Source organism: Phascolarctos cinereus, unplaced genomic scaffold (assembly GCF_003287225.1).
Source record: "Phascolarctos cinereus isolate Bilbo 61053 unplaced genomic scaffold, phaCin_HiC Scaffold_4;HRSCAF=312, whole genome shotgun sequence".
NCBI classification, from domain to species: Eukaryota; Metazoa; Chordata; class Mammalia; order Diprotodontia; family Phascolarctidae; genus Phascolarctos; species Phascolarctos cinereus.
In genome coordinates, this window is record NW_027555847.1 from 577,214,488 (window position 1) to 577,240,626 (window position 26,139).

The 26,139-nt window shown below is 36.8% G+C and overlaps 1 protein-coding gene across 1 annotated transcript in view; it reads right to left on the reverse strand.

The window, feature by feature from the left end:
• CNGB3 (cyclic nucleotide gated channel subunit beta 3) overlaps positions 1 to 26,139 on the reverse strand; it is a 189,460-nt gene that overhangs the window by 58,139 nt on the left and 105,182 nt on the right. The window contains exons 9-13 of the mRNA XM_020970100.2: positions 17,393 to 17,457; positions 16,521 to 16,643; positions 8,645 to 8,786; positions 5,686 to 5,845; positions 902 to 999 (exon numbers count right to left, since the gene is read on the reverse strand). Coding sequence (XP_020825759.1) covers positions 902 to 999; positions 5,686 to 5,845; positions 8,645 to 8,786; positions 16,521 to 16,643; positions 17,393 to 17,457 — 588 coding nt within the window. The remainder of the gene's footprint in view (positions 1 to 901; positions 1,000 to 5,685; positions 5,846 to 8,644; positions 8,787 to 16,520; positions 16,644 to 17,392; positions 17,458 to 26,139) is intronic.

The window sequence follows — 26,139 nt, forward strand, 5'->3', positions numbered from 1 at the left end:
TTTCCTCATCTGTAAAATGAGATAATGATAGCACCTACCTTCCCAGGTAGTTGTGAGGGTCTAATGAGGTAATTTATATAAAGTGCTCTGTAAATCTTAAGGTGCCATATAAAATGCTAGATATTATGTTGTTATGATAATGATGATTTTATGTATATTTTATATATTTTAAATATATATTTATTTTATATATTTCACACACACACATAATGAAAAGTAATTTCATAGAGGAAGGTACTAGCAATTAGAGGATCATAGAGGGCCTCTTGAAGAAGATGGGATTTGAACTGAGCCTTGAAGGAAGCCAGGGAAATTAAGAAGCAGAGGCTCCAAGGCTAGCTAGCTCTCTATTTACTGATCTTCACTTAAAGTTGTACAGCAAATTGCACAAGAATTTAAAGATTTTAAATAAATCTCAATTTACAAATGTGTAAAAAGCATATTTCTACAAAAACTACAAAGAAAACCTGCTGAATAACGCAGAGGTTCAGATCCCAAAGCATTCTGAATGGGAGACATGATTAAGCTTGACAATCAGATGTTTGAGCCAATCTGGACTAACTGGGGTCTGGCTCAATAGACATGGCTAAGGCATTTTCAGAAACCAGATAACTCCACACATGCACCATAGACTGTAATTATATTTAAATTAATACAAATTAAATTAAGTCTGAAGAAATCACTTCTTCCTTGGTTCTAATTAGGAGACAGAGGAAAGGAGACAAAGGGGAGCAAATGAAAGCTTTGCTGAAAAAAAGCAAGTGGCTTTCTTATACACATACCCTTAATTTTTGAGCTTATTACAGCTTAGGGTAAAAAGTTATTTTCCTGAAAGTGACCATGGTTGAGATTTTATAGACCCCAGGTATGATGTATTATCCCTCATTGTATAAGCACTTGCCTTGAACAAGTCAATCTTAGTCATGATGTTGAAGTTCACATCGATGGCAATGGCCAATTGCATCCTGACTGGCAAGTGTTCCAGGAATTCTGATTCATCTTCAAAAAGACAAAAAAACCCCCCCATATTAACCAAAAATCATTACATAATAAATAGGAGTAGATAAAACAGATATGAGATGAAGGAAATAGAGCAATTAAAATTAATTTATCAGTTTTTGTTGACATTATAATTAGTGCACATCTACAAAATCAATATTCAATAAATGGGAAGAGTCAAATCAACACACATTTATTAAGTGCTGCTATGTGCCAGCAGAGAAAATGCTGGGATGGAAGTCAAGAGACCCATATTCTAGATTGGGCTCTGCTGGTGAGCCTGACTATAAAATGGTGATAATGATGACTTTTTATTTTCTGCATCAGCAAAATGGTTAATGAGAGCCTACATACAAAAATGCTTCTGAACTTTTAGGATGAAAGATGCAATACTTAAGGGTTATTTAATTATAATCATTATTGTCAATATGATTATTTTCTCAAAAAGGTGACTTTTTCCAGACTTTTTTTTTCTATAGGAATGCAAATAGGACACAAAATATGCAGGCAAGTAAAATGTTTGATAAATGACATAGCTTAATCATAGGTGCCATCACATGAATTTGTGCAAGTTACTAATTTTGAAATTCTATAAGTTTTATTGAGAATTATAAAAGATGGAAAATTGCAATATTATGCTTCAATCATTGATTCTAAGTCTGAAAAATTTTAAATGGAATTAGTGTAATAATTCATTGCTTTACATCAGAGAGTGAGAGTCATGGAGTATTGGGAGAGTGTTATTAGGAAAGAGGGAAGAATCTTGATTCTTTTAATTCTATCCTTCTATACCTACTTTCAGGATGGCTCTTAGAGCTTCTTTACGATATGTACTCGCCCTGATCCTCCACTCTGTTCTCCATGGAGATGATGGAGGGAAAGATAGCCAAAAAGAACAGGAGGGGAAACAGAGGGTGCTAGCCTCTGCTAGGGGTTAGTTTCTAGTCTTTAAACCCAATGGTTCCCAGAGGCACTAAAAGACTGCCTCATTCTTCTCTCAGTGAACTTTTTAGAGCATAGAGTTTGGCTCTAAGGATACCACTCATCAGAAGCAAGCACTGCAAAATGCACAGAACAACTTTGTGGTGGCCCAGTGGCATTAATTCTTTAAGGTCACCAAGACACCAGTTAACATACGAAAGCAGCCACTTAGTGGCTTGAAAGAGTTATGATCTCTCTGCACATACTTATTGAACTCCCTGGGGGTGGGGGGGATAATATGGCCTTGGAAAATCTTGTTGGCTATTATGAAAAAAAAACATTTAGTAAATTCCTTATGTAAATACTATGTATATTTAAAGATATACAAATCACGCAATTATTTGCTTTTGAGACTACCCTTTCTCAGTCCAACCAGCCTCAATTTCTACCCCAAAGAAGAAAGAAAAGGATATGCTTTGAATAATAACTGTTTTATATTTGTAGAGTGCTTTCAATTTAATATAGTTCAGTATGATAAGCATTTATTGAATGCTTACTATGTAAAAAAGCACTGTGCTAGGTTGTTGTTGTCCTTTGCATTTGAAGAGGACCAAAATGATATCACTATGTTGGGTCATGGTACGGTGTGTCTGAGTGTGGCCAATGTGAACTTTGAAGGCTCCACCAAAAGTCAAGCACAAATAGTTCATACGAACATTTGGAGTAGTAACATCTTTAAATTTGCACTTCTCGTGTTTCTTTCAAGCTACTGAAATTCTGCTTTGCTCATAGAGCACAGAGCCTTCTTTGATGCAGACATGTCATGCTGGGTGGTCTCCCTTGTCATGCAAGTGATTCCAAAGTTTTTCAGAGAGAGCTTGAGGGTGTTCTTGTATCTCTTCTTCTGACCTCTGTGTGAGTGCTTGACTTGTGTGAGTTCTCCATAAAATAGTCTTTTAGACAAATGTACATTTGGCATTTGAGCAAGTGGCCAGCCTGTCAGGGTTGTGTTCTCTGCAGTAGTTTGAATGCTTGGCAGTTCAGCTAGAGAAGGGACCTCAGTGTCTGATCTTATCTTGCTAGGTTATCTTCAGAATCTTCCTAAGACAATTCAAATGGAAGTGAATCAGTTTCCTGGCATGGTGCCGGTCCAGGTTTTACAGGCATACAACAATGAGGTCAGCACACTTTCCTTCAGAGCCTCCCAAGAGCTGAGCTAGCTCTGGAAATGCACATGTCATCCTCATCATCTATGTGGACATCACTGGAAAGTATACTGCAAGGTAAGCAAACTAATCCACTGCATTCAAACTTTCTCCACTTGCTGTAACCAACGGTTCCACATATGGATGGTACCCTGCTAGCTAGTGGAGAACCTCCCTTTCCTTGGTGTTGGGAGCGAGCACACAGCCCTGCTTGCAATGTTCAATGAACATTGTGTACAGACCTCTGTTCGGCTCCTGGCATTTCTCCTGGGCAACAAACACCATATCAACCATTGCTTGGCTGTTTTTGAAGGCTCTTGGGTGGATGTGACAATCTTCCAGGTGAAGGATCAACCTATTAAGGAGGACTCTGGCAATAATCTTGCTGGTAATGACTGAGAGAGAGAGATCCCACTGTGATTGTCACAGCACAAACTATTTCCCAGTCTTTATTTATAGAAATGGACAATTGGAGGCATCCTTGAACTCCTGGGGGACAACCTCTTGTCATATAACCTGGAAGATTTTAGTCAGATTTTATGTGAGCAGAGAACCCCCTGTGTTGTAATTCTCAGCTGGAATAGAATCCGCACCAGGAGCTTTGCTACATGAGAGGAGCCTAATAGCATTTAAAACCTCTGTACCATACATCGCCTTTGTCACTCTCACATCCTGTCTGTCTCTTCTCCTTACAATAACATAGTCTGTTAAATGCTAATGTTTGCTGCAAGAGTGCATCCACAAAGTTTCATTGCATTTAGGTAAATAGAATAATAGTATAAGTGATTAGGTTATGAGATACACAAGTCTTCAATAGTAAGTGACCATTGTTATTGCTGTTCTAACTCCATTCCTTCCAAAGACTCCCTGCCATGTCTGATACTCTGTGCCTATTATTGCATTAAAGTCACCCAGAATGATAAGCTTGTCTTCTTTTGATGCATTGATGATGAGAGTCTCTAGGTCTTCTTAAAAATTTCCTTTGACCTCATTAGGGTTCATCATGGTAGAAGAATACGCATTGATGATGGTGGCAAGGAGCTTTCCTGAAACTGGTAAGCCCATTGTCATGAACCTGTCATTCATTGCTTTTAGGGGGCATAGAAGCTTGTGGACCAAATTAGTTCTGATTGTGAAGTATGTGCCAGCTTCAAGGTGCTCCCCATCACTGTGGTCACTCCAGAAAAATGTATCTAGATCTGACTTTGACAAGCTGGACTTCATTTGCCAGCCTTGTTTCACTCACGGCTGCTATTTGGATGTAATACTTGCTGAGTTCTTTCACAACAAGAGCTGTTTGTCTTTCAAGTCTTCTGGATTTCAAGCATCCATAAGTGTGTGCACATTCCATGTACCAATGGTGAGTGGAGTCATCTTTGCAAAATTTTGTACATTTTTTGTGTGTGTATTTTGACCACAGTGTAGCATCCCTGCCTGCTTAGGTAATCAGTCCAGGGGTAGGTGAAGCAGACAATTTTTAAGGCACTTTTTCTAGGCCCTGCCTCATGCCAGGTGAGCAGTGAGGTCCTTAAAAACATTGTTCAGATACCCAGGGGCTGCCAAATCCCATTGCTGCTTCAGTCCAATGAGAAGAAAACCCTATGCCCTGGGCCACCTGTGTGCAGCTCCTGGTATAGCCATACCTGCTGCTTTGTCACCGCAGTATTTTGGAATAGATAAAAATGGTAAAATGGTATGGGTCTTTTGGGTCTTTTGACTTGCACATCAATTGGATTTAAGTGAGGCAGAGTTGTGTGAAGGTGTCAGTCTCATTCTCTCTTCCATAGTCATGAGAGTCCAAGTGCCAAGGCAGAAGTCAAGATGACTGGTGATGCTCTGGGATGCAGTGGATGACCTTGGCATCTTTGATGTCTAACCAGGCTCTAAGTGCTCCACTGTTCCTGCTTCATGGAGCTGCTACCTTCATGGCCATTGGAACAAAATGTTCTCATCAGTCTACCAGTGGAAATCTTTACATGCTTGGGGTAGACTCCCCCTAACTCACCAACAGGTTTGAGGCCTATCAGTACCTAGTTTAACCCATGAAATGGTCTACCAAGGTTTGGCCACTGTGCATACTACAGCTTCTTGGAGCCACAGGTGAGAGGTGGGTGGCAGGTGGACACCAAAGATGGATGAGCAGCCCTTACACCAGAGGTGCTAGTTTTCCCTGAACAGCTATCCACCCCAAGTAGGTAATGGGAATATGAAGATAAAGATAAAATCATTCCTGATCTCAAGGAACTTTCCTTCTTTTTTCATCGACAAGATGCTTTTAGGTACTTTTCTCTAATAGTTATAATGTAGAAATTCACACTTACCTGCTGTGTTTGAGTTTATACAATATTCCTCTCACCCTATGAGGTATATGGTGAAACTATTATTACCCCCCATTTTACAGGTGAGGCAACTCAGGTTAAAATGGATTTTAAGTGATTTGTCAAGTGACAAACAGATAATATGAGGCAGAGCTTGACCTCATCTTCAAGTCTTTGTATTTCAAGTCTAATGCTTATATCACTACTTTTCAGGGATAGATTGAATAGTTAGACATACCTACCCAATATTCTTTGAGAAGCCCAAGTATATTCATACCATGTCCGAACACGGTTCTGCACTACTTTGGGTATTGAATACATATTCATATAAGAGACGGCATTATCCATGCAGGCACGGAAGTGGTTCTGATTTGCAGTAGCTGCTCCAATGATATCTCTCATCTAAAAACATAAATTTCATCATTTCTGATGTTTTTCATTTTTGCTATAAATGGTGCCAGAAGATAAACTAAAAAAAAATGAAGTTGCACAAAATCAGCCTTTTGATTTGGTAACATTCTTATTCCTTACTGATATATGGACTATTCCTGTTTGAAAATCCCATAGACTATGATTACATGGTGCTGGGGAAGAGGGAGGGATCAAGCACTCATAAGCACCTACTATGTACCAGTAACTGAGCTAAATGCTTTACAAACATGATCTCATTTGGTAACAGAATGAAGTGGAAGCTTAGCAACTTCTTGGCAGAATAGTTAGCCAATCCAGACATCAGGAGTCAAAGTGAAACTATGTACATGGGTATGCAGGTTGGCTGTCTAAAAATCCTGATTCATTGGATAATTGACAACTCCCAATTTCACTTTGTGCTATTTATACAATGTTAAATAAGTCTATGCTTATAGGGTAGTATACACCCAAATTTAAAATATGGTAAAATTATTCAACTATCCTCAGCAGCTATGGTAGTAATGAAGGAATGATTACATTTCAATTCATGGATGCTGATAAGCGAGATGTAAAAATTCACTCTAAATTAAGTCTGATCTTTAGGTCTTAGTCCACAAACAGATGTATAATGTAATTCTCCACATTCATCTCCCACTTCTCTCCTAAACCAGGAAACAAATGGTTGAAATTTGCTTTGCGTATTTAAAATGGGAGTGGGTGGTGGGAATCAATGACCTCTTCATCCAGAAGAGGTGAAACTATGTGGCATCTTTTTCTCCTCTGTCTAGCCCAGGACATGTGCTATAAAAGATACATGAGTGGATTAAAGCCAACTAACATGTATTATTAGTTATTCAGACATAGTGTGCTATAGTCAGGTCACTGTTGGTGAGAATGATAAATCCTGTGAAAGTGGTCACACATATTCAAATTTGTACTATTCAAAGTTATGATTATGTAAAACATGGTAATAATTCCAGTCCAATGGAAATATGCAGTGCAAATAATGTTACCACTTCACAGGATTCATGATTTGAACTAATCAGGACCTAGATGTAGAGTGGAAATAGTACTGGTCTTGGAGTCAGGAGTGGCCTAGGTCCCAAAAGCAACTGTCACATTTATGCACTGTGTGATGATGTACAAGTCACTAAATTTTCTCTAGGTCTGTATCATCTACATAATGAGAACGATAATGTACCTACATCATAGGTTTGTTGTAAGGATTAAATGAGATGGTGTATGTGAAGTGCTTAGTATAACATAAACATTCTTCAAGTAGCCTCAGAACATTGTCTATAGTGCTATTTAAAATGGGACTCACCAATATTCCACCATAAGCTCAAAATGGAATAGAACCTGAATATTAAAGGTCATACCATTAAAAAAAATAGAAGAGAATGAACTCAAGTACTCTTCATAGCTATAGCTAGGGGAAAAACTCTTAACCAGTAAGGGATAACAATGAATATAAAAGAAAACACACATGAAATTGAAAAGCTTTTGCATGAATATAATTAGTACAACTAGGATAAGAAGCAAAGTTGTTAATTGGATGAAACCCTGCATCAAAATCTCTGACAAAGTTCTAATATCCAAGACTTATAGGGCACTAATGCCAATGTATAAGACAAAGAGTTATTGTGCAATGAATAACTGGTCAAAGGATAATGAACACATATATCTTACAAGAAGCAAGCATAAGATTGCTCCAAATGACTACTAAGAGAAGTGTAAATCGAAACAATCCACGTCTAGAAAATTAACAAATATTGACAGAAGATAAGAATAAGCTAATTTGAGGGATTGTGGAACACACAACATACTAATGTACTGTTGGTAGAACTGTGAATTGGCCCAATCATTATGGAAAACAATCTGGAATTATGATACGAAAGTGATTAAGACCTAAGCCTTTGATGCAGTGATCTCATTGTTAGACCTCAAGGAGATCAGAGGCAGAAAGGTCCTATATACAACTGAAATATTTGTAACAACACTTTTTATATTGGCAAAGAACTAGAAGCAAAGTATTGTAAACAAAGTAGATGCTCATTGATTGGGGAATGGCTGAACTAATGATACATGAGCAATAGCATATTGGTATGCTGACTACGAAAAATTCAGAAAAACATGGGAAGATTTATATGATATCATTCAAAGTGAAAAGCAAAATAAATAAATAATAGACTTGATACAATGCTTTAAGGTTTACTAAGCCCCATACATATGTTATCTCAGTTTATCATCACAACAACTCTAAGTTGTAGACACTACTATCTCCATTTAATTTTTAAGAAACTGAGACTGAGAGAGGTTATGTAACTTGATCAAAGTCACACAGCTAATAGATATCTGAGATGGGGTTTGAACTCAAATCTTCTTGCTGCCATGCTGCACAGTACCTAATCTGCCAACATATATAATTATTAAACCAGTATCAATGCAAAGGAAAAACTAAACTGAGCACTATTTAATTAAAATTACCAAACTGTCATGTAGGAGAGATAAGAAAATGTGCAACTTTCCCTTCCTTAGAAAGGTGGAAGACCATGGGGTGTGGAACACTGTATATACCATTAGACTCAATTAATGTGTTGATTGGTTTTGAAGAACTCTTTTATTCTTATTTTTCTTTTTCTTTTTTGTTATAAGGGATGATTTTAGATAGGGGAGAAAGGGACAGGTATATTTGGAAATGAAGGTGATTTAAAAAACAAACATCAATAAGAATATCAATTAATATTAAAAATGAATGCAACATAACACAATTAATTTTTTTCACTTTACCTGTCCAATTAGGCTGGAGAACACAAAAACCCCAGAGAAAAAATTCAAGAGTTGGAAGATAATCTCAAATGTGTTTTGTGGTTCTGGAAGACCACCAATGGTAATTAAAGTTCGAACTGCCCAGTAGTAACATCTGAGATACCTGTGAATAGAAAGAATTTTCATTTAGGTTTTTAATCTGATATTGGTCACTAATGTTGAAGGACCATGATGATTACTTATAAGCTCCTCTCCCAACTTACTATAAACATATATTATCTTCAATGTAGGAATATATATATTTCAAATATATCATTTTGTCCTGGTAATGGTCCATACATGTACATATCTATTATGTGCTACTATGTATTATCTTGATACATAAAACAAGGAGGAATGTCTTATGTGCTAGCACATCAGATGAATGGAAGTAGGGGAAATGTTATTAGAAAAATGATAATTTGGCCAATTACAAAAACTCTTCACCTCTTGTCAGAGACAAATACTGTAGGATTTACAGTACCTTAAGTGGGTCAAAACTTTTGGTTCCAATAGAAAAAAACCTCTATTAACAAATTGTAGTTTGGTATAATGTTCAGCATTTCCTTTTCGTTGGAGAAAAATGATTTGTTTTGGAATTCATTTGGACAGAGCCAGGGCAAAATTCTTGAGATATGTTGCTTATTGACTACGGTTCACTCACTCTGGGCACACCATGGCACCTGCGAGGAACCTCTGGGAAAACAGCTATTCATTATTGCTATCAGAAGTGGGGGGCTGTGTGGAGATTAAAATTTGGAGATCATTGGAAACTGTACATTCAGTCAATCTATCAATCAACCAATAAACATTTAAGAAGTGCTGAGCTGAGAATACCACATAAAGAATGAAACAATCACTAGGAATTTATGTTCAAATGGGAGAGAAAAATAAGAGACTGCTGTTTGCCAAGCAACCAAAATAGTTCCTGCCCTCAAGGAGCATTTACTTTAATAAGGGAGACATATAGGTACATACAAAATACATAGAAAGCAGGAACAAGGTAGTTGGGGGAGAAAGCACTAATCACTTGGGGAGATCAGGAGAGACCTCATATAGAAGGTGGAACTCAAGCTGAGTCTTGAAGGAAATAAGAAATTCTAAGAGGTTGAGATGAGGAAAGAGAATATTCCAAAAATGTAGGACAGCCATTGCAAAGGCTGATAAACTACAGAGAGACTGTGGTAGACAGGGATCAGCAAGTGTGCCAATAGGTCTGGAATGTTGGAGGGGAATAAAGGCTGGGAAGGTAGGATAAGACCAGGTTTGAAGAGCTTTAAATATTAAGCAGAGGAGTTTATGTTTGATCCTACAGGTAACAGGGAGGCCACTGGAGTTTATTGCCTAAGTGGAGTTATGTGGTCAGACCTGACTTTAGAAAAATCACTTGGTTGCTATGCAGGTTAGCTTTTGGCAAGCAAAGGAATATAGCACTAATTTTTTTGGAAAGATAGCTTTCGTATCTTTGATATGTGTGCATCTTTGTGTAAAAGATAATTCTCGTCTTTGAATAAAAAGACCCCACAGACTCCACATAGTAAGTACTTACTTAAAAAAGATTACTGAACATGCTTTTTGTTGATTATACTCCATATTAGAAACCACAGAAGAATCTCTTTACCTGGAAGCTTTTATTTCTTTTTTAAAATAAATTTTTATTTCTTTTATTAAATATTTCCCAATTGCACATAAAATTCATTTTTTTTAAACAGTCATTTAAAAAATTTTTGAGTTCCAAATTCTCTCCCTCCTTTGGGTCCCTCCCCTGGTACCTTCCACCCCTTTCCCCACTCTCCCGCTTGAGAAGGCAAGTGATATGATATTGATTATACTGAGAAGTTATACAAAACACATTCCCATATCAGCCATATTGTAAAAGAAAACAGACAAAAAATTAGGAAAAAATTTAAAAATATGTTTCGATCTGAATGAGAACAGTTATTTGTTATTTGCTGAGGGGGGATCTGTGTGGAGATAAAAATTTGGAGATAATTAGAAACTGGACATTCTGTCAATCTATTAATCAACAAAAATTTAAGAAGTACTAGCTATGTGTCAGGAACTGAGGACACCATGTAAAGAATGAAACAATCATTAGGAGTTCAAATGGGAGACAAAAATAAGAGACTACTATATGCCAAGCACTGTTGCCTGAGATTCAAAGATAAAACCAAAACAGTTCCTGCCTCAAGGAGTTTTTAGAATTCATTAGTTCTTTCTCTGGAGGTAGAGCATTTTTCATCATAGGTCCTTTGGAATTGTCTTTTCAGGAGTGGAGAATCTGCAGCCTCAAGTATGCAAGTTCTGTGAAATTTGGATTCAGTCAAAAGGTCGCACTTGAGGACCTAGAGGGCCACATGTGGCCTTGAGGCCGCAGGTTGCCCACCCCTGTTTAGATTATTGTTTTCATCAAAGTAGCTAATCTTTCAAACTTAATCATCCTTACAATATTACTGTTACAGCTTACAATGTTCTCCTGGTCTAGCTTACTCCACTCTGTATCAGTTCATATAAATTTTCCCAGGTTTTTCCAAAATCCTCCTCCTCCTCATTTCTTATGTACAATGGTATTCCATCACAATCATATGCTACAACTTGATAAGCCATTCCCCAATGCCGTCAATTTTCAATTCTTTGCTATCATATAAAAAAGCTACTATAGACATTTTTGGATAAAGTTCTTTCCCCTTTTCTTTGATCTCTTTGGGTTACAGACCTAGTAATGGTATTTCTGGGTCAAGGGGTATGCACAGTTTTATAGTTTTTTGGGCATAGTTTCAAATTATTCTCCAGAATGGTTGGATCAGCTCACAACTCCACAAACAGGTCATTAGTGTCCCAATTTTTCCACATCGCCTCCAGCATTTCTCATTTTTTTTCCATCATATTAGGCAATCTGATAGGTGTGAGGTGGTATCTCAGAACTGTTTTAATTTGCATTTCTCTAACTAATCAGTAGTGACTTAGAGTATTTTTTGTGTAACTATTGATAGCTTTGATTTCTTCTGAAAACTGCCTGCTAATATCCTTTGACCATTTATCAACTGGGGAATGACTCTTATTTTTATAAATTTGGCTCAGCTCCCTATATATTTGAGAAATGAAATATTTATCAGAAAAACCTGCTATAAAATTCGCCCTTCCAGTTTCCTGTTTTCCTTCTAACTTTGGCTGGCTTAGTTTTGTTTGTGCAAAAGCTTTTTGATTTCATGTAATTAAAATTGTCAATTTTATTTTCCATGATCCGCTCTATCTCTTGTTGGTCAAAACTCTTTCCCTTATCCATATATCTGACAGGTACATTTGTCCACGCTCCCCTAATATACTCTCAATATCACCCACTACATCTAAATCATTTATCCATTCTGACCTTTACTTGGTATATGGCATGACATGTTGGTCTATGCCTAGTTTCTGCCAAGCTGCTTTCCAGCTTTGATAGCATTTTTGTCAAATGTTGAGTTCTTATCCCCAGAGCATGGATTTTTTTGGGTTTTTCAGACACTAAATTACTATGGTCATTTACTTCTGTGTATTGTGTGACTGATTCATGCCACTGATCCACCACTTTATTTCTTGGCCAGTACCAGATTGTTTAGATGGTTATTGTGTTATGATATAATTTGAAATCTGAAATTGCTAGGCTGCCTTCCTTAACATTTTTTTCATTGATTTCCTTGATATTTTGACCTTTTGTTCCTTCAGATGAATTTTGTTATTTTTCTAGCTCTATAAAATGGGTAGTTTGATTGGTATGGCATTGGATAAGTAAATTAATCTAGGATGAATCGTCATTTTTATTATATTGACTTGGCTTGCCTGTAAGCAATTAATATTTCTCCAATTGTTTAGATCTGTCTTTATTTGTGTGAAAAATGTTTTGTAATTGTGTTCATATAATCTCTGGGTAGGTCTTGGCAGGTAGACTCCAAGTATTTTATATTGTCTGCAGTTATTTTAAATGGAATTTCTTTTTCTAGCTGTTGTTGCTAGATTTTGTTGGTAATATAAAGAAATGCTGACGATTTAGGTGGGTTTATTTTATATCCTGCAACTTTGTTGAAGTTGTTAATTGTTTCAATTGGTTTTTTAGTTGATCTCTACGATTCTTTAAGCATGCCATCATATCATCTGCAAAGAGTGATAGTTTTATTTCCACATCACCTACTTTTATTCCTTCAATTTCTTTTTCTTGTTTTATTGCTATAGTTAGCAATTGAAGTACAACATTGAATAGTTGTGGTGATAATGGACATCCTTATTTCACTCCTGATCTTATTGGAAAGGCTTCAAGTTTATCCTCATGATAGGTGTTGCTTGTTCTTGGTTTTAAATAGATACTACTTATTATTTTAAAAAAAGTCTTCATTTATCCCTATGTTTTTTAGTGTTTTTGTTTTTAATATAAAAATGGGTATTGTATTTTATCATTCTATCATCTATTGACATAATCATATGGCTTTTGTTGTTTTGTTATTGATACAGTCAATAATGTTGACAATTTTCCTAATATTAAACCAGCTCTGCATTCCTGGTATAAATCCCATCTGGTCATAGTGTATGATCTTTGTGATACATTGCTACAATCTCCTTGCTAGTATTTTATTTAAAATTTTCACATCAATATTTATAAAGGAAATTGTGCTGTAGTTTTCTTTCTCTGTTTTCGCTCTCTCTGGTTTAGCTATCAAAGCCATATTTTTGTCATAAAAGGAATTTGGTAGGACTCCTTTCCCTATTTTCTGCTAAATAGTTTATATAATATTGGGATTAATTGTTCCTTAAACATTTCATAAAATTCACTTTTAAATCCATTTGGTTATGTGGATTTTTGCTTAGGGAGCTCATGGATGGCTTGTTCAATTTCTTTTTCTAAGATAGAATTATTTAAGTATTCTATTTCCTCCTCTGTCAACCTAGACAGTTTATATTTTTGTAAATATTCATCCATTTTCTCAGATTGTCAGTTTTACTGGTATATAATTAGGCAAAATACTAATAATTGCTTTAATTTTATCTTCAATGGGGGTGCATTTACTCTTTTTATTTTTGGCTTTCTTCTCTTTCTTTTTAAAATCAAATTAACCAATGGCTTTTCTATTTTATTATCCCCCCCCAAAAAAACCTCCTAGTTTTATTTATTACTTCAATAGTTTTTTTTTTAACTTTCAGTTTTATTAATCTCTTCTTTGATTTTCAGGATTTCCATTTTGGTGTTTAATTGTGGATTTAAAATTTGTTCTTGGGGGCAGCTAGGTGGCATAGTAGATAGAGCACTGGCCTTGGAGTCAGGAGGACCTGAGTTCAAATCCAACCTCAGACACTTGACACTTACTAGCTGTGTGACCCTGGACAAGTCAGTGACCCTGGACAAGTCACTTAATCCTGATTACCTCACCAAAAAAAAAAAAAGAAAAAAAAGACTTCAATAAAATTCATTCTCTATTTCTTTTAGTTGCATGCCCAATTCATTGATCTTCTCTTTCTCTGTTTTATTGATGTACACATATAGAGATATAAATTTTACCCTAAGTATTGTTTTGACTATATCTCACAAATTTTGGAATGTTCTTTCTGTTGTCTTTCTCTTTAATGAAATTATTGTTTCTATGATTTGTCTTTCTTCTTCTTTTTCTTCTTCTTCCTTTCTTCTTCCTCCTCCTCCTCTTTCTTCTTCCTCTTCTCTCTCTTCTCCTCTTCTACTGTGTTATAGAAATGCTTGTTTTATTTCTTAAGTTCAGAATAAAATAAATAAAAATTTAAAAAATCTGCTCTGAATATGGCCAAATTCTTGTTCTCTTCCTCCTCCTTTTAGAACTGATTGTTCATATCCCTTGAATCCCTTACCTATTGGTGGATGGCTCTTGATCTTATACAGTTGTGTTATTTCCTTATGTATCTTGGCTATGAGATCTCTATCCAAAAAATTTAATATAAATATTTTTTCTTAGTTGAAATTTTCCATTCTTGTCCTGGGTATGTTTATTTATTTATTTTTTTAATATAAAAGCTTTTGAGTTGCATGTAATTGAAATTACTTATTTTATCTTTTGTGATCAATGTCTATTAAAGATAGCTGATCACTTCATGTCACTCCCATATTCTATAACCAGTAGTGGCTCCCTTTTGCCTCTGGGATCAAATGTAAAACCCTCTGTTTGGCTTTTAAAGCTCTTCATAACTGGACCCTTCCTACCTTCATGGGTTATCTCTGTATATCCTTGTCTTCAAGGACAACCATTTGTGTTTTATGGAATTCATTTTTTGCTTCTGTTCTGCCAAATTTTTCTCCATTTTGCATTTTTGTATTCAAAGTCTTTCATTTTTGCTTTCAGAGCCTCTGTTACTTTAGAAGGAATATTAAGTTCTGCATTTTGATTGCACTGTTCTCCCCCAGTTCTGCATTGATAGCTCTGATTTCTGACCAGATCTCATTCCTAGGAGAAAATTAGCTGTGTTGGCCTACCTATAACAGGGGATCTATAAAGGAGATCTTTTCTCATGTGTTTTTTATGAGGGATGGCTGATCTTAAACCACTTAGGAGACCATTCTCATAAAATTCAGCTTAAAAGGAACAGAATTTCTTCTTTTGCGCTTTTCTCACAGTCCAGTTCAGATTCTCAGTGAAATGACACTAAAATTCTTTGGTTCTTCTGACAGAAAACTCATGACTAGTTTTGGATGCTGTACAGTTCCAATGAGAAAAGAGTAATTAAGATCGAATGGTATTGCCTGTGTCTCCCAACATTTAGAGACAGCCCTCCATCATGCAGAGCATCTGTCTTTCCTATCCCCACTCCTCATTTAAATCGTAAACTCCCTGAGTGTATGGGCTGTGTCCTTTCTATCTGTGTATTCCCAGTACTGGATTTAGCACATTGCATCGTGCTTAATTTGAATTAATTAATTAATTTGAATTAAAATGAATTGAATCATCTCAGAATAAAGCTATGACTGAATAAACTGACCTCATTGCCTGAACATATTGAAATATATACTCACATATGCTTTCTATTAGTGTACTTTATAAACAGCTTAATTTTCTATCCTAATTAGTCATTTGGATTGAGGAAAAAAAATGGGCAGTTCTATTTACATTTGTTCATTTTCCAAAGGAAGGAACCTACAGAATTGGTCGTAAGCCTTTCCAACAAACCATTACCTGGTTTTTATTCCTGTCAGTGAGCCTCTATGATTTTAAATTCATTAAAACCAGGTATGGAAAAAAATCCAAATACTTTTCTACCACCCCTTACTCACTCCAGGTATTATATTATTCTGTCTGGTTTTTCCATTCTCTTTCCTTTATCCTATAATTGCCATCCTTCCTACAGCTGCTATGAGTTGCCCTTGATAGTACGTACTAATACTTGCTACTTTCCAACAAGGACATTGTTTTACAACATGCCCATATGTGATTTTCACTGGACCAGAAAACTAGTGGGGCCTCTTTTAAAGCCCAAGGCCTTTGTCCCTTCAGAAAGGAAACTTCACTATTAAATAAGCCAGTGACATCTTGCTGTATACTGCATCCTGATTCTACACAACTAATCTTTTCAAATGATCTCTTATGCCTTGCATGTCTAATCGGCAAGTTTAATTTACAGCTCTTGTTACTTTCTAAATGTTTAATTGAGTTAGTGGTTATAGCTGACTCATAAACCCATAAAACCCCTCAGTGGTAAACTAATTATTCACTGCACCTGCCCACCAAATAATTAGCATCATTCATTACTAACAATCAGCAGTGGGGCTGTTCAAAAGTTAGTTATCCAAACAGTTGTAAAGAAAAAAGACATACCTTGAAATAGAAGCTGAGAAAAATCGATAAATGTTTCTCCCAAAATTAGCACTTACCTATTTCCTTTACCATCATATACCCATTTACTGCTACCGATTCCTTCATAGTCTGAAGCCCAGTAATAAATGCATGCATTAATATGTAGGATGAACAGCAGATATCCAGTGGTACGAATGATTCTGTCAGGAATAACGTATGCCAAGCAAGGATTAATGTTTTTACTGAAATATGGCCTATTATTTTCCCCTGAATGTCCCTCCAGACCCTCTTGCTTTCACCTCTAGTACTGTTCACTCTCATTAGGACTGCCGAAATGATGGTGCCATTGCTTGTTTTCTGGCTCCAGCATCTTGACTAGGTCTGACAAAGTGGGGGAAAAAAAAAAGATCTTGTTTTCTCCATTCACACATGGTATGAATCAGCTCCATGAAAGACTTGGCCTCCAGGGTCACCTCTGTGCTTGGAGCCTCATAAAGCACAACATGCTGATTTAACTGGATATCTCAGAAAGGCTCATGGGATTCCATCCTACCATTCAATATGACTGAAGGACTCTTTGCAAGAGGGTCAGAACAGCAAAAAAAGTATGTACTTCAGATTAGGTCTGAGGTGTGGTGACAGAGACATAAAGTGCACTTGCAAAAGAGCATGTCTGTCTAGACTAATCCCAACTGAAGCTGGTAATGGTCTTTTATTTTTCTTTCAGAACTAAAATCATCCAAGATCATAAAGTAATCCTTATACTTACATCTCATTTACAAATGTGTCCATCAGATCAGCCTTGGAATGAACCTCTATGTTTCCATTCTAGAAAATGTCTTCCCTTTGCTGAAGAGGGAGGTCATGACTTAATTCCACCCACATGTCTGTCTGGTTGGTTGGACCAATTAATCTCTTCCCTTTTCCAAGAACTTGAATTATACTTTACCTGTAGATATATGCTTTGTCCATTCTAGACTCCAGGAGGTCATTAAACTCAAAGAATGTGGTGTACTTCATAGAAGGCAAGTGAAATAAATCAAACAACATGTTAGTCTTATAGACACCTACTTTAAATGTAGCTACTCCAATGGGGTTAGCTATTATGATCTGTGTGCTTCTGAAAATGATATATTGATGTATTTTCATTTGTAAATCTTCCATTCCCCCCTTAAAAAATCAGCTTCATTTTCCATGGGAATTTCCTCTAGACATCATTTTAGACATGACACTTTTCTGTCATTTTAGTTCTATCATCAAATTACTTGTTGGTTAATGAAAATTAGAATAAAAGCAACTACATAATATTTTTTAAAAAGGCTACATAGGAAGACAAACAATATAATGAGAAGAAAGTTGCCTTGGAATCAGGAGTACTGGGTTCAAATCCAGCCTCTGATATATACTAGCCCTGATTGATCCTGGGCAAGTCGTTGAATGTTTCAGTGCCCTAGGTAACTCACTAAGACTATAAATCACAAAATAGTTTCCTGCATGTATGGGTAGAGGGAGATTCCTCCCTGGCAGTTCCTTACACCAATAAAATCACCATTATGTTTTAAACAAATGCTACTGTAATATGGATCTTACTCCCATCCCAACACCAATATAAGTAAAGGGTTTTATGGTGTGTGTTGTGTGTGTGTGTGTGTGTAAACATCTAGATGGTATGCACACAGATGATTAGACTTGAAGTCAATAAGATCTGAGTGTAGATCCTGCCTTGGATAATAATCATAATTATTATTTTTTTGCTAGGCAATGGGGTTAAGTGACTTGCCCAGGGTCACACAGCTAGTAAGTGTCAGAGGCCAGGTTTGAACTCAGGTCCTCTTGACTTCGGGGCCAGTGCTCTATCCACTGTGCCATCTAGTTGCCCCTGGAGATTATTATCTGTGTGAACCAGGCAAATTACTTAACCTCTCTGTGCCTCAGTTTCCTCATCTATAAAATGGGGATAATGATAACCTCTACTTCCCAGGGTTGTTGTCATATGTAAGGTGCTTTTTACATTTAAAGTTCTATATAAATGCTATCTATTTTTAGAAAGAAAAAGAAACAAGCATTTATATAGCAGCTACGTATGTGCCAGGCACTTTACAATGACTATTTCATATGATCCTCACAGCCACCCTGGGAGGTAGATACTATTTTCATATCTATTTTACAGTTAAGGAAACTAAGGCAGACAGGTTAAATGACTTGCCCAGTCACACAGCTAGTAAGTGTCTGAAGCCAGATTTGAGCTTGAATCTTTCTGGCCAAGTGCTCTCTCCACTGCTCCACTAGATGACTATTATTTCAATTAAATTAACCGCTAGCTAATGCCAACATTAATTTCTTGTTGTTCAGCCATTTCAGTCCTGTTTGACTCTTTGTGACCCCACTAGGGGTTTTCTTGGCAAAGATACTGGAGTGGTTTGCCATTTCCTTCTCCAGCTCATTTTACAGATGAGGAAACTGAGGCTAATAGGGTTAAGTAATTTGCCCTGGGTCACACTGCTAGTAAGTGTCTGAGGCCGGATTTGAACTCAGGAAAATGAGTCTTCCTGACTCTAGGCCCAGTACTCTACCCACTGTGCCATTTAGCTGTCCCTAATCTTAAGACTGGTCATGACACATCCGTATAAAAATACGTGTACTCCTGTAGGACTTGCTTTGGTGGTTTGCATACTTTTGAACATGACAACTACTTTTTCCTTAAAGTCATTATTTCTCTTACTTCAGGTTTATAACTATATCTATCCCAAGTGGTTGAAATTGCTAAAAATCTTACCTCTGGATAAGTAGGGTGTTATTAGATAAGTAGCGTTTTATGTTCTTTAAAATATCTAAAATTATACTGCCACACAGAGACAGATGAAGTTGCTCAAATCTACCAATAATAGGAAAAATGTTTAGAGCAACATTTGGAAGAGTTGTTCACATTTCAAAAAATATTGTGCCCATTTTTATCAAAGATGTAGATATATTTTGATGCTGATTTTTGATTATATTGTTTGTAATGACCCAATGTGTCACCTCAGCCAAAGGTCACACAAACAACTGGACATCACTGGTGTGGGCAACAGAACCAAAATGGAAAACATGATCCACTCATGTATGCCTGTGCTTAGAATGTTGTGTAGTTTTAGTTCTTGTACCTCAAGAAGGTGGAAAAATCAAGTTCTAAATGATTAATTCTGATGGGAGTGAAGTGGGTAAGCTCTGACTTCACCAAATCCTGGAGTCCTGGGAATAGCAGGAAACCTTACAGCTGGAAAGGATTTTCTTTTTTAAGGCAATTGGAGTTAAGTGACTTGCCCAGGGTCACACATCTAGTAAGTGTCAAGTGTTTGGTTTGAGGCCAATTTGAACTCAGGTCCTCCTGACTTTAGGGTCAGTGCTCTATCCACTGTGCCACCTAGCTGCCCCAGGATTTTGTTTTTAAACAAATATAGACAAGTGCTACTTTGCATGTGTAAAGTCCGTCATTTCATGGGTGAAACATCAATGTAGATCATGCAATTCACAACCTATAAGTTTAGAGCATTGCTTAAGGCTCAGGTTAGAAAATTTGTCTAGTCACATAGTCAAATGTCATAGGTAGGATTTGAACCCAGGACTTCTTGTCTCCAAGTCTGGCACTCTAGCCATCATAACTTGCTATCCTTAATATTTTATGTAAAAAGTAATAAGATGCGTTTACTTATTCAGCAAGCATTTATTAAATGCTTCTTATGTGCAAAGTACTATGCTAGGTAGTGGGGATGTAATGACAAACACAAAATATTCCCTGGCCACGAGGAGCTTATGTTTTATTGGAGGAAGCAACATTTACACAATTATATAAAGTAAATACGAAATACTACTTTTGAAGGAATATCAGGGAAAGGCCTCATGTGGCTGGTGGCAGTTGGTCTTAGTCTTGGAGGAATCTTGGAATTCTACAAGCAGAGGTAAGATAGAAGACTGTTCCAGGCACGGAGGACAGCTTGCACATAAGAATGGGAGTGGGAGATAGAATACCATATCTGGAAAACATCAAGAAATCCAGCATAGCTGGAAGGGAGAGTGAGTGAAGGGAAATCAGGTATAGTAATCCTGGAAAAGTGGGCTAGAGTCATATTGCAAAGAGATTTTAAATGCTACCATGTTTGTTTTTGATCATAGAGGCAATGAGACAGAGTTTCTTCAGAAGGGAAGTGGCATGTTAGACCTGAACTTCAGTGACATCAGTTTGGCAGCTATGTAGAGGATGGACTGGAGAGGGGAAAGCCTGGAGGCAGGGAGATCAAATAGGAGGGGGATAGTCTAGGGTGATGGTTGGGTTTATGGAGATGATGGGATAGACAGAAGAGATATTGTCAAGGAGAACAAATTGCTAAGTCTTGGCAACCCATTGAATATGGTTGATAAGGAGAGTAAAGAGCTAAAGATTACTCCAAGGTTGTGTACCTGAGTGACTGGAAAAATGGTGGTATGTTCCACAGAGGTAGGAAAATTAGGATGAGAGACAGGTTTTGGAGAAAAGATGAGTTTTACTTTGGACCTAGTAAATTTCAGAGACTTACAAGAAGACATACTGGAAATGTCCAACAGGCAGTTGGTGGTGGACTCAAAACATAATAGGATTGAGAACTGTTAGCATAAGTTAATGAATGAAGGATCTATACCTAATTTGTTTTAATGGTAATAGTTGACATTTGTTTAGTACTTTATGTATATCAATGCATTTGATTTTTACGACTTTGGGAGGTATGCCATAGGTATTATCTCTCTACTTTGCAGTGGGGAAAACCAAGGAAGAGAGAAGTTGACATGGCTTGCTAATATCATACAATTTTTTTTTTCCTGGCTAGGCAATGGAGTTAAGTGACTTGCCCAGGGTCACACAGGTAGTGAGTGTCAAGTGTTTGGTCTGAGGCTGGATTTGAACTCAGGTCCTGCTGACTTCAGGGCCGACGCTCTATCCACTGCACCACCTAGTTGCCCCTCAATCATACAATTTTTAAGAGACAGGATTTGCACCTAGGTCTTCTTGACTCTGGGTCCAAGATAATCTACTATACTATGCTGTCTTTCTCATAGCATATTCCTGAACTTTTGAGATTAACCTAATAGAAGATTTTCCATAAATACTTTTTGGCAGATAGACTATTGGTCTGACCCTCTGTATCATTTATTGTACTTTCATTTTTACCCAATTCCTTTTTATTTTATTTTTTTCTAGCTAGTCATCAGACTTAGGAGTTTAAGCTAGAATATACTCTTACAATATGTGTTTATTCTGTATGTAGCATTTCTTTGGAAAACAACTAACAGCATACTGGGATAATGGCTCATTGGCCTACTTGGTGACATGCAAATAAATAATAAATGATAGCTGATATTCAAATGTGATTCCACAAATGCAGTTATCATTCTTTCTCTTTTTTGAGACTCTGTCTTCTCTCCTCTCCTCTCTCTCTTTTAGTATGCTAAACTAGTCAGACTTCTATCCTGTGGAAGATGTGAAGGCACTTTTTAAACATCTGTAGACAAATGACAATTTCCATTCTTTTCTGTAAAATCATAGAACCAAATAATCCTAGTCTATCTAGTTCAATTTCCTTTTCATTCCAAGTGTTTATAATAGAAAAATTGTAAATGTAGTATTGTGTATGGGGGAATTGGTTTCCTTTCCAGTCCAGTTGATATAATCACCTAAAGAGGCAGATAACAGAGAATTGTTAATTTGTCAAAGAAAGTGTTAAAATATGTCTAGTCTATCATCTCTTTATGAAGTCCCAAGAAGTTCTTTCTGATGAAATTAGAAGGGCAGCTTGTCCTTGACTGGCACAAGATTTGCCACACTCTTAATGGTCTTTAAAAAGTTAAGCTTTGCCACCTTGCCTCTACTGGAAGGCACCTAGGGGGGAAGGAATTCCTCTGTCTTCACTTTTTCTCATTGGCCATGGCTTGCAGAAAATCTGCTTGCCCAGTGATAGACACTGAATCTAATGGAGGTACAGAGAGAGGGAGAGTGAGTTAATGGAAGAAGCTGTATGATAACACTTGGCAGCCAATAAGAAAGCCAATTACGGATTAAAGAGATAATTAGCCCTGGAAGATGGGAAATGAATTGTAGAGAGCAGCAGGCTTAGGGAGCCCAGGTGAGTGACCTGCATAGCAGAGAGGCGGTACTCAGTGGGGAAAGGGAAACACCATGAGGATTTTGTGAAAAAAGAAAGAACATTGGGGTCGTTCAGTACTGAAGGCATGAATTGCCTTGGTAGCCAATGTTCCATCCACGTGTATCTCACTATTAATGTAGTCTAAGTTTATGACTACTCTTTCCACTGACACTGCTTTTGTGGCAGAGTGTACCCTGTGTTTATGGGTGGAATGTTTGGTAGCTATTGTTTTTACCATGACATTTTAGTTGATTATTTTGCTTGAGGCTAATAGTCCACTGTCTGGCTATTAAAAGTAAGAATATAAGTGGGGACTTGTGAGTTATATTTTTAATAATGCGGATCCACAGAGTATCTTATGAGTAGTTGTGACCACTAGGGGACCCAACTGCCACCTGTGAGTACTTAACTGGAGGAGGAAGCCCTAGAGGGGCTGCTACCCGCAGACGGACACAGACATAGACACACACACACAGCCCTTTATGTTTATCAAAAGGAAAAAAGTAATTGCTTTTTAGCAGATTGGAAATTTCAAACAAATAATTTGATTCTGTTTTAAAATTTCTTAATGGACAAAAACAATCAAACCATTGCAACAGAACAACAAAAGCATGATAGATCTCAAATAGTATTTAAAATATTTTGACATGGAATTTCTTTCCAGAAATGTGTTAGGCATTTATGAAAACAGTCATATTAAGCAATAGACATTTTGGGAAAGTAATAAACTCATTTGAAGCAAAAACTACTGAACATTTAGCACAGTGATTTGTTCTACAGGTGAATATTCACATTTATTTGTGAACATTCACTTTATTTGCACATTCAATTTATTTGTGGTTTGGGACCGGTAGAACGAAGTCTGAAAAGTAGAATGTAAACTCCTTGAGTACAGGATTCATGTAATTTTTAAAAAATCTGTGTTCTGTCCTTAGCACTTTTTCACAGTGCTTTGAACATGGTAGGTCCCTAATAAATATTTGTTGAATTTAATTTAATTTCCTTTAAAGGAAATACTTGAGATGCATACTTCCAGATTTTTTGCTTCCATGTCCTTTTTACAGTAACTTGTTGCCAACACTTAATTACTTTGCTCATTTATAATTCAGAGACAAACATTTGATAAAAACCCTCCATATGGATTGGCATATCAAAAATGACACCTTTTTCAGGACACTGATATCACTTATAGTTTGGCAACTACTGAAGTCAAAAGTGGCGTTATTAGTAAAGACTGAGTTCACCTGCAGGGTATTTCAAAGCTCAAGGGCTCTGGTTCCTCTTTGTGGGGGGTGGGTAGGGGGGTACGGCTATAGACTGTGGTACACTTAAGGTCCTGGAATTTTCTAACCTAAGCCCAGAAAGATCCCAAATCCACTGGATTTGAAGCAGCTTAATGAGTCAGGTTTGACATCCCTCCACTTGGATTGGAAATTTGGTAAGGGGTGGGATCAGAACTGAATTATCAGGTCAAGGGATCCCATGACCCTTTGAGGTGGTTATGGTCCTAGAGCTGGCCACCAAGAGTTCTTTAATCTGGACCAACACTCCAGAGATCATAGCATATGGTGAGACTGTCTTATGACTTAGTAACACTAAAAGGTTATAAAAGGCCTACTTGGTGTATAGATTACCCAGCATGTATTCTGCCAATTAATTGGAATATTTGGATGTTCTGTCATCCTCTGGAAAGTAATATAATTACAAAGTCTTCCATTTTTGGTACAAAAATACAGAAATGAAATAGTTTTTACTCTCAAGGAGCTTACATGTGAATGGGGAAGCAACACTTACACACACACATATGTATATGTATACATACATATATATATATATCTTATATAAGTAATCATATATAAAACCTACAAAGTAGATACAAAATAACATTGGAGGGGAAGGAGCTAACAGGTGGAGATGAACAGGAAAGGTCTCATGCAGCAAGAAACATTTGAGCTAAGGCTTGAAGGAAAACAAGAGTTAAAGGTGAAGAAGAGAGAGCAGTCTAGGAATGGAAATCAGACAGTACAGAGGCATGGAGGTGGAAGATGTAGTATTGTGTTTAAAATATTAGGTCAGTTGGGCCAGTGTTACATAATGGATAGCCTATTGATGTTGGTGTTAAAAAGCCTAGATTCAAATGAGGGCTCTACTATAACTAGCTATGGGACCTTGAACAAACCACTAATATCTACCTGCTTCTTCCATCTGTTTGTCTGGGATGGTTGAGATCTGCTTTGGTGGAGAGAATTTTCACATCAGTAACTAATTACTCATGATTGCACTATTGGTCTTTCATGTATTGCTATTAATAAAAGCAACTGCATAGCATTTCTGCCTTTTTTAATAGGTTTTTTTCTTTTTTAGGTACATGATAAAGTTGTTAATTAAATATTTATTCCTTGGACTCTTTTGAAAGTAGTACATTTTCCATGTAAAAGAAATACCCTGATTTTCCCTTTATAAGGTCACCATGTAAATGTAAACAATCATGTTTTCCAGGGGTTTATTTAAAAATGAGGTTATTTGGAAGTGGTACGGTTACAATACATAGCAGAAAACCCAACAGAGCAGTTTCATTTATTAAAAGACACATTATTTGTACTTAATTTTTGTTATGGTTTTTGTTAGTGGTTGAGGTAGTAGGCTAGAGGGAATGAATAAATCAACTTGGAATTGAAGAGCATTTGAAGAATGTTATACATCCTTTTTTTTTTTTTTGGACTGGATCCATGATTTTATTTATGTGGTCAGTCAACAAACATTTATTAAATGCCTACTATGTGCCAGGCAAGAAAAAGATAGTCTCTGTTCTCAAGGAACTCCCAGTCTAATGGGGGAAGACAATGTGCAAACAAGAATATATAAGCAAATTAGAGTCAGGGTAAACTGAAGAGTATTTTAGAGGGAAGACATTAAGAGGGTAGAACAGAAAAGGCTCATGAAGAAAGTGGGATTTTAGCAGGGACTTGAAAGAAGCCAGGGAAACCAGTAAGTAAAGATGAGGAAGGAGAACATTCTAGGCATGGAGGACAAGCCAGAGAAAATGCCTGGAATCAGGAGGTAGAATGTCTTATTTGAAGAGCCACCAGGAGGCCAGTGTCACTGGAGCACAGATTAAGTCAGGGAAGTGAGAGCTTCCAGTGTGGAACTTCTCCCCATGTAGGTCAGTACTTTCTCTGTAAGATATAGTCTTAGAGAGTTGCTTAGGGTACTGAGAGGTTAAGTAATTTGCTTATGGTCATTCAGTTGGTATGTGTTATAAGCAGGACTCAGACTCAGGTCTTCTTAACTTGGAGTCCAGCCCTCTATTGTACTACTACATACTGTTTCATATATGTATATGTATATGAAAATACATATATCCATACCCATGCACACTTTTTTTTGGTCTGGGCTAAAGTTTTATTTATTTGGGAAATTCTGGATACAGAGATTCCTTTGACTGATACAGATCATCAACCCATTGGCAGTTTACTATTTTTTAAAATGAGGCACTGAGTTGGCAGCCAGGTGGCAAAGTTGGATAGTATAGACCTGGAGT